This window comes from Pagrus major, chromosome 5 (assembly GCF_040436345.1).
Source record: "Pagrus major chromosome 5, Pma_NU_1.0".
In the NCBI taxonomy this organism is placed as follows: Eukaryota; Metazoa; Chordata; class Actinopteri; order Spariformes; family Sparidae; genus Pagrus; species Pagrus major.
This window is the reverse complement of record NC_133219.1, coordinates 896,874-911,231: the sequence shown is the minus strand read 5'-3', so window position 1 is coordinate 911,231 and position 14,358 is coordinate 896,874. Positions and strand designations below refer to the sequence as shown.

The 14,358-nt window shown below is 42.6% G+C and overlaps 1 protein-coding gene across 3 annotated transcripts in view; it reads left to right on the top strand.

The window, feature by feature from the left end:
* Positions 1-14,358, top strand: part of LOC140996490 (tight junction protein 2-like) — a 102,373-nt gene that overhangs the window by 48,308 nt on the left and 39,707 nt on the right. Inside the window, exon 1 of one of the 3 annotated variants that reach the window (XM_073466909.1) lies at positions 9,484-9,600. The exons of the other annotated variants lie outside the window; for them this stretch is intronic. Coding sequence (XP_073323010.1) covers positions 9,508-9,600 — 93 coding nt within the window. The 5' untranslated portion in view covers positions 9,484-9,507. Of the gene's footprint in view, positions 1-9,483; positions 9,601-14,358 lie in introns of those variants that run through there. 3 annotated transcript variants of the gene reach the window in all.

Here is a 14,358-nt window from a genome sequence, read left to right as displayed (position 1 = left end):
GAAGATGAGATTGAGTTACACTTACGGATGGTTGGCACCAGTTCTCTTGGTGAGGCTGCCACGGTGGATTGCGGCTCGCGTGGTGGCCCATTGTCAGAGACGTGTACTAAGAATGGGCTCTGTTGAGGACAACTCCAGTCAGAGTTGCAAGGTACGTGAGTCATCAATGTCTCAAGAAGCTGCGCCGCTCCACGAAGCATCCACACATCACAGCGCAGCGCAACGCCAGGGAACAATCCAGGTGGAGCTGCGAAAGCACACAGTGCGCCCAGCGGCCTGGATTTGCTTCTATGTCTCCAGCCATTAGTAAGATTGTTAATAGCCACAAAATGTCTTTTGACTGAGTGCTTGATGTTATACTCCGGTGCTTCTGTGGTTTGGTGTGGCCATTGTCGAGCAGTGTGTTGTAGATACAAAGTTGGCTCACCGTTTTGACAAGGTGTACTTTACTGTCGTGCCAGGTAGTTTAGCAGCAGCGAACAGAGAGCAGGAACACAGCCACGGAGAAACAAACAGAAAGTGTCTATCTTCATATTTGAAGATATTGCCTGGCTCCTTCGCAGTCTCCCATCTCTAAATTGTGTTGTTGTATCACAGGAATATGACGTCTGGTTGTATGTTTCTCTCACTGCTTGGCACAACCTCCTTGGCGGCACTGGTTCTGATTTATACACTCATGAGGCTTGAAGGCATGTGGTAAGGCTGTGGGACCCCCATGCAGACAGTGCTTAGCGGCCTGGCATGTTAACTTAATTTCACCCTGTCAGGAGTGGGTTCTAAGTTGCTGGATGCACAGACTTGGGCCCAGCTGAGAGTACATCACAACCCTAACAGCCTTTGCCCCAGATTTTTACCAACTCACCCATCCCAAGTCCCACCCATTTTAGCTCTTGGCCTAAACAGTTGAGCAAGCTTGGTACCCTGATGAACCCTGGCCAACTTTCCCGTCACATTATGTTGATGCCACGATCTTCACGAACACATCACAATGTACATATTCACATCTTGACCAACTTAACAGCAGTATCTAAGGGGGGCGAGATTAGCCAATAGCAAAGAAAGTTTATCATGGCAGTCTTCAGTTCCAATGATTTCTAAAACTTTTATTTTCACATACTACTTTGTCACAAAAACATTCATGAAGTTTGCTTCAAATCTGAATTTATTATGGGTCTTATGAGAATGTGACCAAATTTGCTGGGTCAAAAATATACATACAGCGACTTGAATAATCAATATATGCTGTGGGGCTGTTTTGCTGCCAGTGGATCTGCTGCTCTAAAGAAAGTAAATGGAATTAAAGCTGCAAGCAGCGATGAACGGGCCCTCGCCCCACGTACGTCGGGCCGTGGCGCCGTCAGAGGCCACGCGCCCAGATATGTGCTCACCCGTTGCCTGTGGAAATCACACCAAACACAACAGTGACATCTTCAGTGACTTCCTGTGTCCAGTGGGTGGCGCTATGGATATGACGCAGTATTAATGCATAGAAGGATTGAGGGTTAAACCCTCTACATGTGTGAGCAATTTGGTGTAGATGGGAACTTGTATGTTGAAGTTGTAAGGACTTTCTGCTTATGGCGAGGGATGGAAATTGAACACCCCCCGCGACGGCCATCAGGTGTAACGGAGGCGAAAGCTTTTGACAACACATCATCTTCAAGGTCTGAAGATGATCCTGAGTGAATATGAAGTCTGTGGTGTGAAATCTGTAGGACCAGTTAGTTAAGCTACGAGGCATAAAAATGGGTTTTAAATGGGAGAAAATGGCGACGTTCTGAACTTTGAACCAAAATGGCAGACTTCCTGTTGGACTGAGGGTATGGGTCCAAGAGGGTTTTTTGTGCGTCTGGTCATGACACATAAGTGTCTCGAATTTCTTTCAGTTATGTGCATGTAGGAGGCGGGGCTTCAAGTTAGCAATATTCCAGGGGGCGCTATAGAGCCATCTTTTCACTTAACACAGTATTGATGCACAGACGTATTCATGGCCAGCCCCTCTACATGTGTGACCAATGTAGTGAAGATGGGAAATTGTTGTGGTATGGAATTAACATACTCATGGGTAAGAAGCTACAGGCCAAATTTGGTGAGTCTGCGAACATCCTAAAGTCCCGAAAACAGCGTCGGAAATATGAAAAATCGCCGCACGCCATTCAAGATGGCTGACTTCCTGTTGCGACAAAAATTCTGACAAAAATAATTCCTGGCTAAATCCTTGAGACCCACGAGTCCTGCGAATTTCATGACAATCCGAGAAAATTGTTGCGGGGAAAAACGATGCTAGGTGGCGCTATGGAGTCCCCTGTCCACACCCACCCCCAATCATTTTGAATTAAGATAGCAGCACACCAATGTGACGTATGTTCCAAGTTTGGTGAGTTTTGGGGTATGTTAAAGCCTCCAAATATGCAGTCGAATGGAAGGAAAAAGAAGAATTAAAGCTGCAAGCAGTGATGAACAGGTCCTCGCCCCCCACGTGTGTTGGGTCGTGGTGCCGTCAGAGGGCAGACGCAGAGGGCAAGTTTGCCTGTGTCCACTATGTAGCCCTAGAGCTCACCCATCAATTATATGTCATGTTGTAGTGTATGATTTGGAGAAAACAACCTGTGAATGTCATGAAAATTGGATGATGTTTGTCGTCACAGCACATAGCTGAGCAAAAGGTAGCGCCTTGGTAAGCTTCTGTCAGAAATGTATGTGTTATGTGTGAGAGAAAGTGTGTGTGTGTGTGTCTTTTGGTTTCACTTCTGTTTTGTTGTGCTTGCTTTTATTGTGTGAAGCTCTTTGTGCTACACTATATTTGTATGAAATGTGCTACATAAATGATGTCTGATTGATTGATATGAGGCTGACTTCCTGTGTCCAGTGTGTGCTGCCATGGAAAGGTTCTTACTTAAATAGGTGCATGTGACCCACAACACAACATAGCCACCTAGTGGACAGTTTGTGTCCAACACACACCATACATTGCATAGCTCTTACAATGGCCAAGCATTGAAAGATCAGACCGTCACGCCCACCAGGAATAACGTAGGCAAAAGCTTTTGACAACATTTCATCATGAAGGTATGAGGATGAGACTTAGTGACTGGGAAATCTGTGGTGTTAAATCTGTAGGACAAGTTAAAGACAGTATGAGGCATAGAAATGGGTGAAAATGGCAGCGAAATCTCAACTTTGAACCAAAATGGCAGACTTCCCATTGGACTGAGTGTATGGGTCCAAGAGGGTTTTTTGTGCGTCTGGTCATGATACTTACGCGTACTGAATTTCGTTAGTGTATGTGCATGTAGGAGGCGGGGCTTCAAGTTTGACAAAATGGCCGCTGTGAACCAAAATGGCCGACTTCCTGTTGGACTGAGGGTTTCGGTGCCTGGGGTATTTTGTGCGTCTGGTCATGATACATATGTATACCGAATTTCGTTCATGTATGTGGATGTAGGTGGCGGGGCTTCAAGTTTGAAATATTCCAGGGGGCGCTATGGAGCCATCTTTTCACTTAACACAGTATTGATGCACAGACCTATTCAGGGACAACCCCTCTACATGTGTGACCAATGTGGTGTAGATGGGCCATTGTATGCTGAAGTTATAAGGACTTCCTGCGTGATGGCGAAGGATCGAAATTGACTGCACCGCCACGCCCACCAGGTACAACACAGGCTGTTGAAGGTATGAGGATGCTGCTGAGTGAATGTGAAGTCTGTGGTGTTAAATCTGTAGGACGAGTTAGTTAACGTACGAGGCTTAGAAAAGGGTTCCTACAGAATGGGAAAAGCCATAAGGGGGTCATCGAAATTGACCGCACTGTCACGCCCACCAGGAATAACGTAGGCGAAAGCTTTTTACAACTTTTCATCATCAAGGCATGAGGATGATACTTAGTGACTGTGAAGTCTGTGGTGTTAAATCTGTAGGACGAGTTAGTTAACGTACGAGGCTTAGAAATGGGTTCCTACAGAATGGAAAAAGCCATAAGGGGTCACCGCACCGCCACGCCCACCAGGAATAACGTAGGCGAAAGCTTTTTACAACTTTTCATCATCAAGGTCTTAAGATGACATTTAGTGAGTGTGAAGTCTGTGGCGTTAAATCTGTAGGACTAGCTAAATAAAGTACGAGGCGTAGAAATGAAAAAAATGAATGGGAAAACCCATAAGGGGGGCGTTAGGGGGCGCTACTGAGCTGTCCTGCTGCGCATGAGGGCAGTTGTGGTATCGAATTAACGTACTCATGGGTAAGATGCTACGGGCCAAATTTGGTGAGTTTGCGACCATCCTAGAGTCCCGAAAACAGCGTCGGAAAAATGAAAATCGCCACACGCCATGCAAGATGTCCGACTTCCTGTTGCAGCAAAAATTCCGACAAAAATAATTCCTGGCAAAATCCTTGAGACCCACGAGTCCTGCGAATTTCATGACAATCTGAGAAAATTGTCGTGGGGAAAAATGACGTTAGGTGGCGCAATGGAGTCCCCTGGCCACACCCACCCCCAATCATTTTGAATTCTGATGTGGGCGCACACATGTGACGTATGTTCCGAGTTTGGTGAGTTTTGGGGTATGTTCAGGCCGCCAAATATGCACTCGTTTGGAAGGACAAAGAAGTATAATAATAAAGAATCCTTACAGATACAATAGGTCCTCGCACGAGATTCGTGCTCGGGCCCTAATAATCCTTACAGATACAATAGGTCCTCGCACGAGATTCGTGCTTGGGCCCTAATTAAAGCTGCAAGCAGCGATGAACGGGTCCTCGCCCCCCCACGTACGTCGTTCGCAAGTTTGCCTTTGTCCACTATGTGGCCCTAGAGCTCACCCATCAATTATATGTCATGTTGTAGTGTATAATTTGGAGAAAACAACCTGTCAATGTCATGGAAATTGGATGATGTTTGTCGTCACAGCACATAGCTGAGCGAAAGATAGCGCCTCAGTAAGCTTCTGTCAGAAATGTATGTATGTGTTATGTGTGAGAGAAAGTGTGTGTGTGTGTGTCTTTTGGTTTCACTTCTGTTTCGTTTTGCATGCTTTTATTGTGTGAAGCTCTTAGTGCTACATTGTATTTGTATTAAATGTGCAATATAAATGACGTCTGATTGATTGATATGAGGCTGACTTCCTGTGTCCAGTATGTGCTGCCATGGAAAGGTTCCTACCTAAATAGGTGCATGTGACCCACAGCACAACATAGCCACCTAGTGGACAGTTTGTGTCCAACACACACCATATATTGACATGGCTCTTACAATGGCAAAGCATTGAAATATCAGACCGTCATGCTCCCCAGGAATAAGATAGGCGAAAGCTTTTTACAACATTTCATCATCAAGGTATGAGGATGAGTCTTAGTGACTGTGAAGTCTGTGGCATTAAATCTGTAAGGCAAGTTAATTATAGCATGAGGCATAGAAATGGGTGGAAATGGCGGCAAAATCTCAACTTTGTACCAAAATGGCAAACTTCCCGTTGGACTGAGGTTATGGGTCCAAGAGGCTTTTTTGTGCGTTTGGTCATGTTACTTATGCGTACCGAAATTCGTTAGTGTATGTGCATGTAGGAGGCGGGGCTTCAAGTTTGACAAAATGGCCACTGTGAACCAAAATGGCCGACTTCCTGTTGGACTGAGGGTTTCGGTGCTTAGGGGTATTTTGTGCGTCTGGTCATGATACATATGTATACCGAATTGCGTTCATGTACATGCATGTAGGAGGCGGGGCTTGAAGCTTGAAATATTCCAGGGGGCGCTATGGATCCATCTTTTCACTTAACACAGTATCGATACATAGACGTATTTAGGACCAGCCCCTCTACATGTGTGACCCATTTGGTGTAGATGGGAAATTATATGTAGAAGTTAAAAGGACTTCCTGCGTGATGGCGAAGGATCGAAATTGACCGCACTGCTACGCCCACCAGGAATCACGTAGGTGAAAGCTTTTGACAACTTTTCATCATCAAGGTATGAGGATGAGACTTAGTGACTGTGAAGTCTGTGGCGTTAAATCTGTAGGACAAGATAATTAATGTACGAGGCTTAGAAATGGGTGAAAGTGGTGGCAAAATCTCAACTTTGAACCAAAATGGCAGACTTCCTGTTGGGTTTTTTGTGCATCTGGTCATGATACATAAGTGTACCGAATTTCGTTCATGTATGTGCATGTAGGAGGCGGGGCTTCAAGTTTGAAATATTCCAGGGGGCACTTTGGAGCCATTTTTTAACTTAAAAGGCCCAGACCCATATCAAATATCAATGGGCGTGAATCGAGATGCGTGTGCAAAATTTGGTGTCCGAAGGTGTTTGTCTGAATGTACACAATGGGAACAGTCATAAGGGGGTCATCAAAATTGACCACACCGCCACGGCCACCAGGTATATCGGAGGCGAAAGCTTTTGACAAGGTGTCATCATGAAGGTCGAAGATGATATATAGTGAGTGTGAAGTCTGTGGCGTTAAATCTGTAGGACAAGTTAAATAAAATACGAGGTATAGAAATGAAAAAAAAATGAATGGGAAAAGCCACAAGGGGGGCGTCAGGGGGCGCTACTGAGCTGTCGTGCTGCGCATGAGGGCAGTTGTGGTATCGAATTAACATACTCATGGGTAAGGAGCTACGGGCCAAATTTGGTGAGTTTGTGAACATCCTAAAGTCCTGAAAAATGTGTCAGAAAAATGAAGTTCGCCGCACGCCATTCAAGATGGCCTACTTCCTGTTGTGGCTAAAATTCCGAAAAAAATTATTCCAGCCTAAATCCTTGAGACCCATGACTCCTGTAAATTCAATGACGATCCGAGAATGTATTTGCGGGGACATGTCGATGTTAGGTGGCGCTATGGAGTCCCCTGACCACACCCACCCCCAATCATGGCAAATTATCAAATTTTTCACCACATGTGACTTATGTTCCCAGTTTGGTGAGTTTTGGAGTGTGTTCAGGCCGCCAAATATGCGCTCGTTGTCGAGGCGGAAGAATAATAATAATGAAGAATTCTTACAGATACAATAGGTCCTTGCACGAGATTCGTGCTTGGGCCCTAATGAAGAATCCTTACAGATACATTAGGTCCTCGCACGAGATTCGTGCTCGGGCCCTAATAAATAATCCTTACAGATACAATAGGTCCTCGCACGAGATTTGTGCTCGGGCCCTAATAATAATAATCCCTACAGATACAATAGGTCCTCGCACGAGATTCGTGCTCGGGCCCTAATAATCCTTACAGATACAATAGGTCCTCGCACGAGATTCATGCTCGGGCCCTAATAATGAAGTGCAGTTGGGTGTCCCAGCAGGACAATGACCTTAAACACACATCAAAAGTGGTAAAGGAATGTCTAAATCAGGCTAGAATTGAGGTTTTGGAATGGTCTTCCCAAAGTCCTGACTTGAACCCCATCGAGAACATGTGGACTGTGCTGAAGAAACAAGTCTGTGCCAGGAAGACAACAAATTTAGTTGAAATTTACTGATTCTGTCAAGAGGAGTGGTTAAAGGACAACCAGAAGCTTGTGGTTGGAGATCAAAAGCACCTAATTGAGGCCAAGGGACATTTAACCAAATATTAGAATTACTGTATGTATATTTATAATTCATGAATGTTTTTTGTGACAAAGTAGTTTGTGTTCCACTCATTCCATCACAGAAGAGCTGTAGAAATCATTGGCACTGAAGACTGACATGATATTTACAATTACAAATGTATTTAAACTTTTGACCGTGACTGTACATCCATTAAAGAGCCCATCACTGTGTCCACAGCAGAGGAGAGGATGCCAGCACTGTTCACATGCCAAATTACGGTATGTCTTAGTGATCACTTTTGATGTATGCATTATTGAGAGATCTACCTGAGAGCAGACCATGATATGTCATCTATTTTGAAGGCTGACAGAAGATCAGTGTAGGCCTGAAGGCAAAGAGCTACCCAGTTGTCTTTTCTAGCTTAGGAAAAATTAAACACTTAGTTGTTTGTATTTTGTTATCATTTTGCTGTGTGAACAGTGTTAACATCAACAAATATTTACATCATCAATTACAAGACATTAGTGTAATTACCATAAACAGTCCAGACCATCATAGAGGTGATTACATCCTCCACCAGCCTCTACACTGCACTGAAGTAGCAGGAAACCTGCTGTAGCACTGGAGCACAAGGTAAGGTCATGGCATGACAATGGGAACCCTATACCCAATATTTACAAGATTTACAATGATAGTAACACAAACCAGTATTCTCCACCGAATGGTCAGTACTGTGAGAGAGAATCTTTTTATAAGCATCAAAAACAGAAGTGTAAATGTATTGATGTTATTCAGCCATGTATTGCTGTTACTGATGTTTTTATTGTTAATAAATGTTGGGCACTGTCGTATGAGGGTTGCATAAGTCTGGAGTGAACCAATCAGAGAGCTCTGAGCTTTAAAGCACCAGAATGAGTCCACAGAACTGGTTGCTCATGTACAACCTGATCCTTCAGGATTTCGCAGACTTTTTGTGGGATTGTTGCGGCCAAAATTGCCTAATTTCATAGTGGTTTTACTCCACAAAAATGTGCGGTTTTGCGTTTACAACCTTTGTTAACAAATTGTTGCTTGGAACCCATATCCATCCATCCATCGTCGCCATCCGCTTATCTGGGGTCCAGTCAAGGTGGCAGAAGGCTCAGTAGAGTATTCCAGATGTCCCTGTCCCTAGCGACGCTTTCCAGCTCCTCCTGGGTGATCTCAAGGCGTTCCGAGGATGTTACTTTTAGGCAGCTGACCAAAAATAATTGGTTTTAGCAGTTGAATTGGGAGTTAGTATGTTGTACATTAAATTTAGCTGTAACATTTAAACAAAAATACATAGATAAGAATATACATTTTGGACATTTAAAGTGACATAGTTTTGAGCTGATCAAAAATATTCATTAGAGGATCTTCAACCTTTGACATTTCAAGGCTGTTGTATTACATGAGTAGTTCAGTCGTGGCTTGATATTAGATAATGTTGCATGATACATGGCTGCCCACTTGCCACACTTTGCACATTTCTGAGCCAAGCACCCAACTGCTTATTATCCATCAGTCCAACTACTTATCTTTTTTTTTATGGGATTATTTCTGCTTTCCTTTATGCTAAAGACTGGAATGACCATCCTATTTAAGAATATTCCTAAACAATGTCACTTTAAATGTCCAAAATGTATTTTATTATTTTTTTAAATGTTACAGCTAAATTTAATGTACAACATACTAACCTATTGCACCTCAATGCTTGTGTTTCTTTGAAAGAGTAAATATAGTTAAGAGAATGTCCTCACAAGTATGATATAACAGATGTGTGTATGTGTGTTTGAATAAGTGAGTGAGAGAGAGAGTGAGAGAGGCAGAGGAAAAGCAGCAGGATAGTTTGCAGAGTGACAGACAGAGGGGGGGAGGGAGAACAGGCAGAGAGCTCAGCTGGGCAGCTCTCAAGCCTGTCTCTCCCTTTGAACCTGTGAATCCCGTTCCTACCTGATCATGTCATCCGGTCTGCGCAGGAAGTGGAGGAGCACGGTGCAAGTGCTCAGGACTCTCCGCGGGACAGAAGCAGAAGGAGATGGAGGAGGCGCTGTGAGTCTGCTGTTATTTTTAGTCTCTCCTCCCTCCTGGGGCTAGGCTAATCCGCCACTGCACAGGCTTATCCAGATTGGAGGTAGGACACTGAGGCAGAAAGGTTAAGCGCTTGCTCCTGTGGGAAGCCTGCTTTGGTTGTGATGCTGTGTAAACTACCCAAACTGAGCCAGACCATGCTGAAGCAGGATTTTGTCAGTCAGGGCTGTGGGTTTGACAGGGCAGTGGGACCATGGCCGTTCCACTCACAGGAGCACTGAGGAAGCTCCTCCGTTAGCCATGAGTCTGGAGTGGCTGCCGACCGGCTGCTGCGCCAGCTACCCCAGCTGGCATCGCTGTGGGCAGGCAGAGATGAGCAAGATTGGGGCCTCAGATGGCTACAGGGAAGGTGGAGTCATCAGCGGCGGTGATGGGGGGGCCAAGATCCAGCTGAGGGGGCTGGACACTGAACAGCTGAAAGGCAGCCTCGTGGTCCTCTACGCACCTGCTGGGAACTCCTGTCTGCTCAGATTGGTGGGACATGCATGTATGGACGGATGGATGGATGGATGGATAGTAGAGAGCAGTTTGTGCTGATGTGGTGTGTTGCATCCACAGGGTGTCTGCTGCTTTTAAAGAGGCTCAATGAATAAATAAATAAATGCATCAATGTTAATTTATTATGAGGTTTTTTAGCTTGGTCAATTTAAAGATTGTTTTGTAGCTGGAATATGCACAGTCTCAGGTATTTATGTTGTCTTTAAAGCTTTTTCTGGCATGGAAGTGATCCAAAACTCAGTGCAGTTTTCTCTTTGACTTAACTCTGGAGGAGGATCGGACATGTTACTGATCCCAGTGAGCACCAGTCGAGATTTCAATGTTGATTTCTAGTTGAAAACTAGTTGATATTCAATCTGAATATAATATCTTTTCAACCAGCTAAAATGCAGATACAACATCAATGTGTCACAAGAAAACGTGTGATTATTTTGATAATTTGTTCATTTTTAGGTTGAAAGAGAGACAATATTGATTAATGTGAAGATATTTCTCTGAAGTCGTATTGCACTGGTAGATTAAATGTGGTCTACATGAACACGTAATTTCAATGCATTTAATGTTTCATATAAAAGGTCATGAATATGGAAATATATAGGCTTTCAGCTGCCAACAAGAAGCTTCCAGGACATTGTAATAGGAGCCGTTTTATACATTAATGTAAAATAAGACATAGCACTTAGCGCTGTAAAGTACTTAGAGCATTGCAGCTCTGACTACTCAGAACTATGACTTGTGGAGCAAAATGCACAAGCGGAAGAAATGAATGTCAAGCTTCATGTGTCAGAAGAGTATGTGGCTGTTGTGGAGGAACAAGTTTGATTCCTGAAGCCAGCAGTGAAATTTGTTATCAATTTGCTATAAAACACCTTTTGTTCTCTACAGTGTGCAAATAAGAGCCTATCATTATTTTTCAAATCTCTCAGTGAAAAAACTTTTACTTGAACCCGTTTTGAACATTATTTCACCGGTGACCATACATGTTTTCAAAGTCTCTTTTCAATGGAAAAATGCTCACTGGGATTCCAGTCACCCATTCCTCTAGGTAATTTGATTATATTGGCAATAACAATAACAACAATGTGACTCTAAACAAAAGAACATTTACCAGATATCTGTGTTGTATGTAGTTCACATTTGGATTGTCTCTGTTGTTTTAGATTGTGTATTGCTTAAGTAAAGTTTTATCAAACAGATGCACTGTTGAAGAAGCTCATTTCTTTCTGGAAAAGTAAAAAAATAAAAATCTATTAAGCTTTCTTTTCTTACTCTTATTGGGTGTAATTTTCACAGTAGTCTTTGCAGAACACTTTTTCATGTCAATGTCATTAATGAATCTAAGTGACTGTAATTTTTCCAAGTGACAAAAGCTAATTTCTTTTGGGTAGAATGTAATTTCACAGCTCTTTAATTTCATGGTAATGTAGGTGCTAATTAGCAAGAAATATGTTTGAAATTTTTAGAAATTACCACAATAATTAAAAATTAACAACTCATTTGTCAGTGGCCTACTGACTGCATTATTAGCAAACGTTAAGTAGAAACCAGTTGGGAGTTTCTTTAACATTTACTAAAGAAATGACCAGCAAATTATTAACTTCTTGTTGGAAAACAGCAGAATATATTTAAATAATGCAGGGGTCATTTTTAAGGTCATTTAAAAGAAATTTCACACATGTTGCTTGGTAATTACCAACTACACAGTAATACCAAGGGTGGTCCGATTGATCGGGCACCGATCGTTATTAGCCGATTTGCTAAGTTTTACCCTATAAAGCCCGATCAGATAAACTCACGAGACAGTTTGTCTGCCAGTCAGCCGGTTGTGACTAAGGAGATAGCTGGACTGGTACTGCAGAACAATTCTTGTAACATTAGGTCTGGTGCTGAGAGGCCAGCCAGTGATTATTACTAGCCTGACAGCGCTATGGAGAGAGAGAGATCACTATGGTAACAGCATTAGAAGGCGCGCTCCACGTAGTGAGAAGTAGTCAGTTCAGTTTATCATTTGGGACTGTGTGTTCACCTTTTCGTCCCACGTGGAGGTGGGACTACATAATGCTGTTTGTCTTGAGCTCTGCAGCACAAGAGCTAACAGCAGTTGGAGCTAACAGCTGACTGAGCTAACAGCTTACAGCGGAGCTAAACACAGCATAATTGAAAGTTCCTGTTCAGAGGAACATGAAGTGTTAAACTTGAACTGCAGTCAAATGCAAACACAAGTTTACACTAAATAAATGTGTTGAAGTACTTTAGCTGAGTACAGTTTGGAGGTAAAAGTACCTTGATTTTGGAGTAACAGACACTTTCCATCTGTGTACATTTTATCGATCTGAAGTAACCAGGTACAAGACATGACCAGGTGGTGGAGGAGTGGCTTCAGGGTCAGACCTTAGTACAAAGACTGAGACACCTGAGACTGAGACACGGTCCTCAATTCCTAAATTCTCTGTGCTATTTACTTTCTAAATTTTGTTGAGAGATAACTTTTCATTTTGTTTTGAACCTATTTCTTTGAATCAATGTGAAATAAGTATAATTATTTATTTCCTCAACATTTTAATGATGATTTTACCATGCAACTAATAACTAACAACTATAGATGACAACAAAGTAAAGAAACATCCTTCTGATCAGTGATCGGTTCTAAATCCTTCTTTTCTTTTTAGCTTTGACTTTGTCAAAGAGGCTAGTAGAGAGCTCTTTAAATTTAAATCTTTAAAATTAATCTTATCATAATACAAATCAAATGGCCCAACAAACTATATAGTATATGACATTGTACAGCTGTCATGGTTTTGACAATTTAATATACTTGAAGATTGCTTTAGCACAGACGACTGTTTGCCAAGTGAGAAAACTACATGTGAGCTGTAACAAGTTGGTCTAAAAGATGTGTGTGTGTGTTTGTATTTATGTGTGTGTGTTGCAGGGGAGCACAGGGGACTGTGACATAGACAGATATTCAGTGATGCTTACATCAGTTGGTGACATTTAAGTATGTGGTGGTTGGACAGCAGAGAGTGAGGACTGTATGTGAGTGTCTGGTTGTGTCTGCAGAGGAAAACCAAACACACTGTGTGAATGTTTTACTTTGATTTTCAGTGTATTTTGAATCCAGCCCTCAATGGCCCAATGATGTCGGTTTCCATTGACCAATGACGTTACGTAATTTTGTTCTCAGCAAATTATAGATAATCAGTAAAGATTTCCAACTGGAATGATTCAGTCATAAAGATCTGATGTGTGATTAAGTGTTCCCTTCATTTATTTGAGCAATGTATTTTCTTATTGGACCTGCCCAGTGAGGTGAATCAAAAACACTCAGTTACAGGTGTGACAGCGGTGTTTTGGGGTTTTGGACTGTTGGTCAAACAAAACAAAACAGATGTCACCTTGGATTCTGGGAAATTGATGAACATTTAATCATTAGAAAGGTGTCCATAAATGATAAAGGCTTGATGTGTAATTATCTTATCTTGTGTCTTTGTAGTTATAATATCGCCAAGGTAAGTGTGTGTGTGTCTGTGTGTGTGTGTGTGTGTGTGTGTGTGTGTGTGTGTGTGTGTGTGTGTGTGTGTTTACTACCTCCCCATCTTGCCTGAAATCGTAGCCGTGTGGTATTACTCTAAAGGAAATGGTTTTTGGGCCGCGGCTCATGGGACACTGGCTTTCTTTATGAAGAAGTCCTGCAGTAAGAGCAGCAGCAGTAACACAACTTACCAAATGAAATGATGTGTCTGTAACAAACTCGCTGACAGTCTTTGTTCTTTTGTTATCATGTGTGGGTGTGGTCAGAAGTGTGCTTTCTTCAACCTGTAACTACACCTCACAGTAATAAGTTAAGTTACTTTCTAAATAATAGAAACTACCATTCATCATGATGTTTTCATGACAGTATACTTAATATCTTGCAATACTGGTTTTCTGAAAACATAGAAAAGGGTAATTTTCCTGTACATCACATGTAGGTGTCAGGCTTTTGCAAATCAGTGCCAATTAGTTCCTGCACTTAAAGATTAGCATGCAATGTAGTACACTGTGCAGCGACAATGACATGGTCCCCCACTGTCTGTCCTCTTCTTTAGTCTTTCATTCACAGCTCTAGTTAGAAGCAGCTGAAGTTGAGCAGAGCTGCCTGCCTCGATCACTGTCATGAGGACTCAGCGCACACATCACTTATTGGGTGTGTGCGTTTGTGTGTCTGAGTGAGAGGGAGTG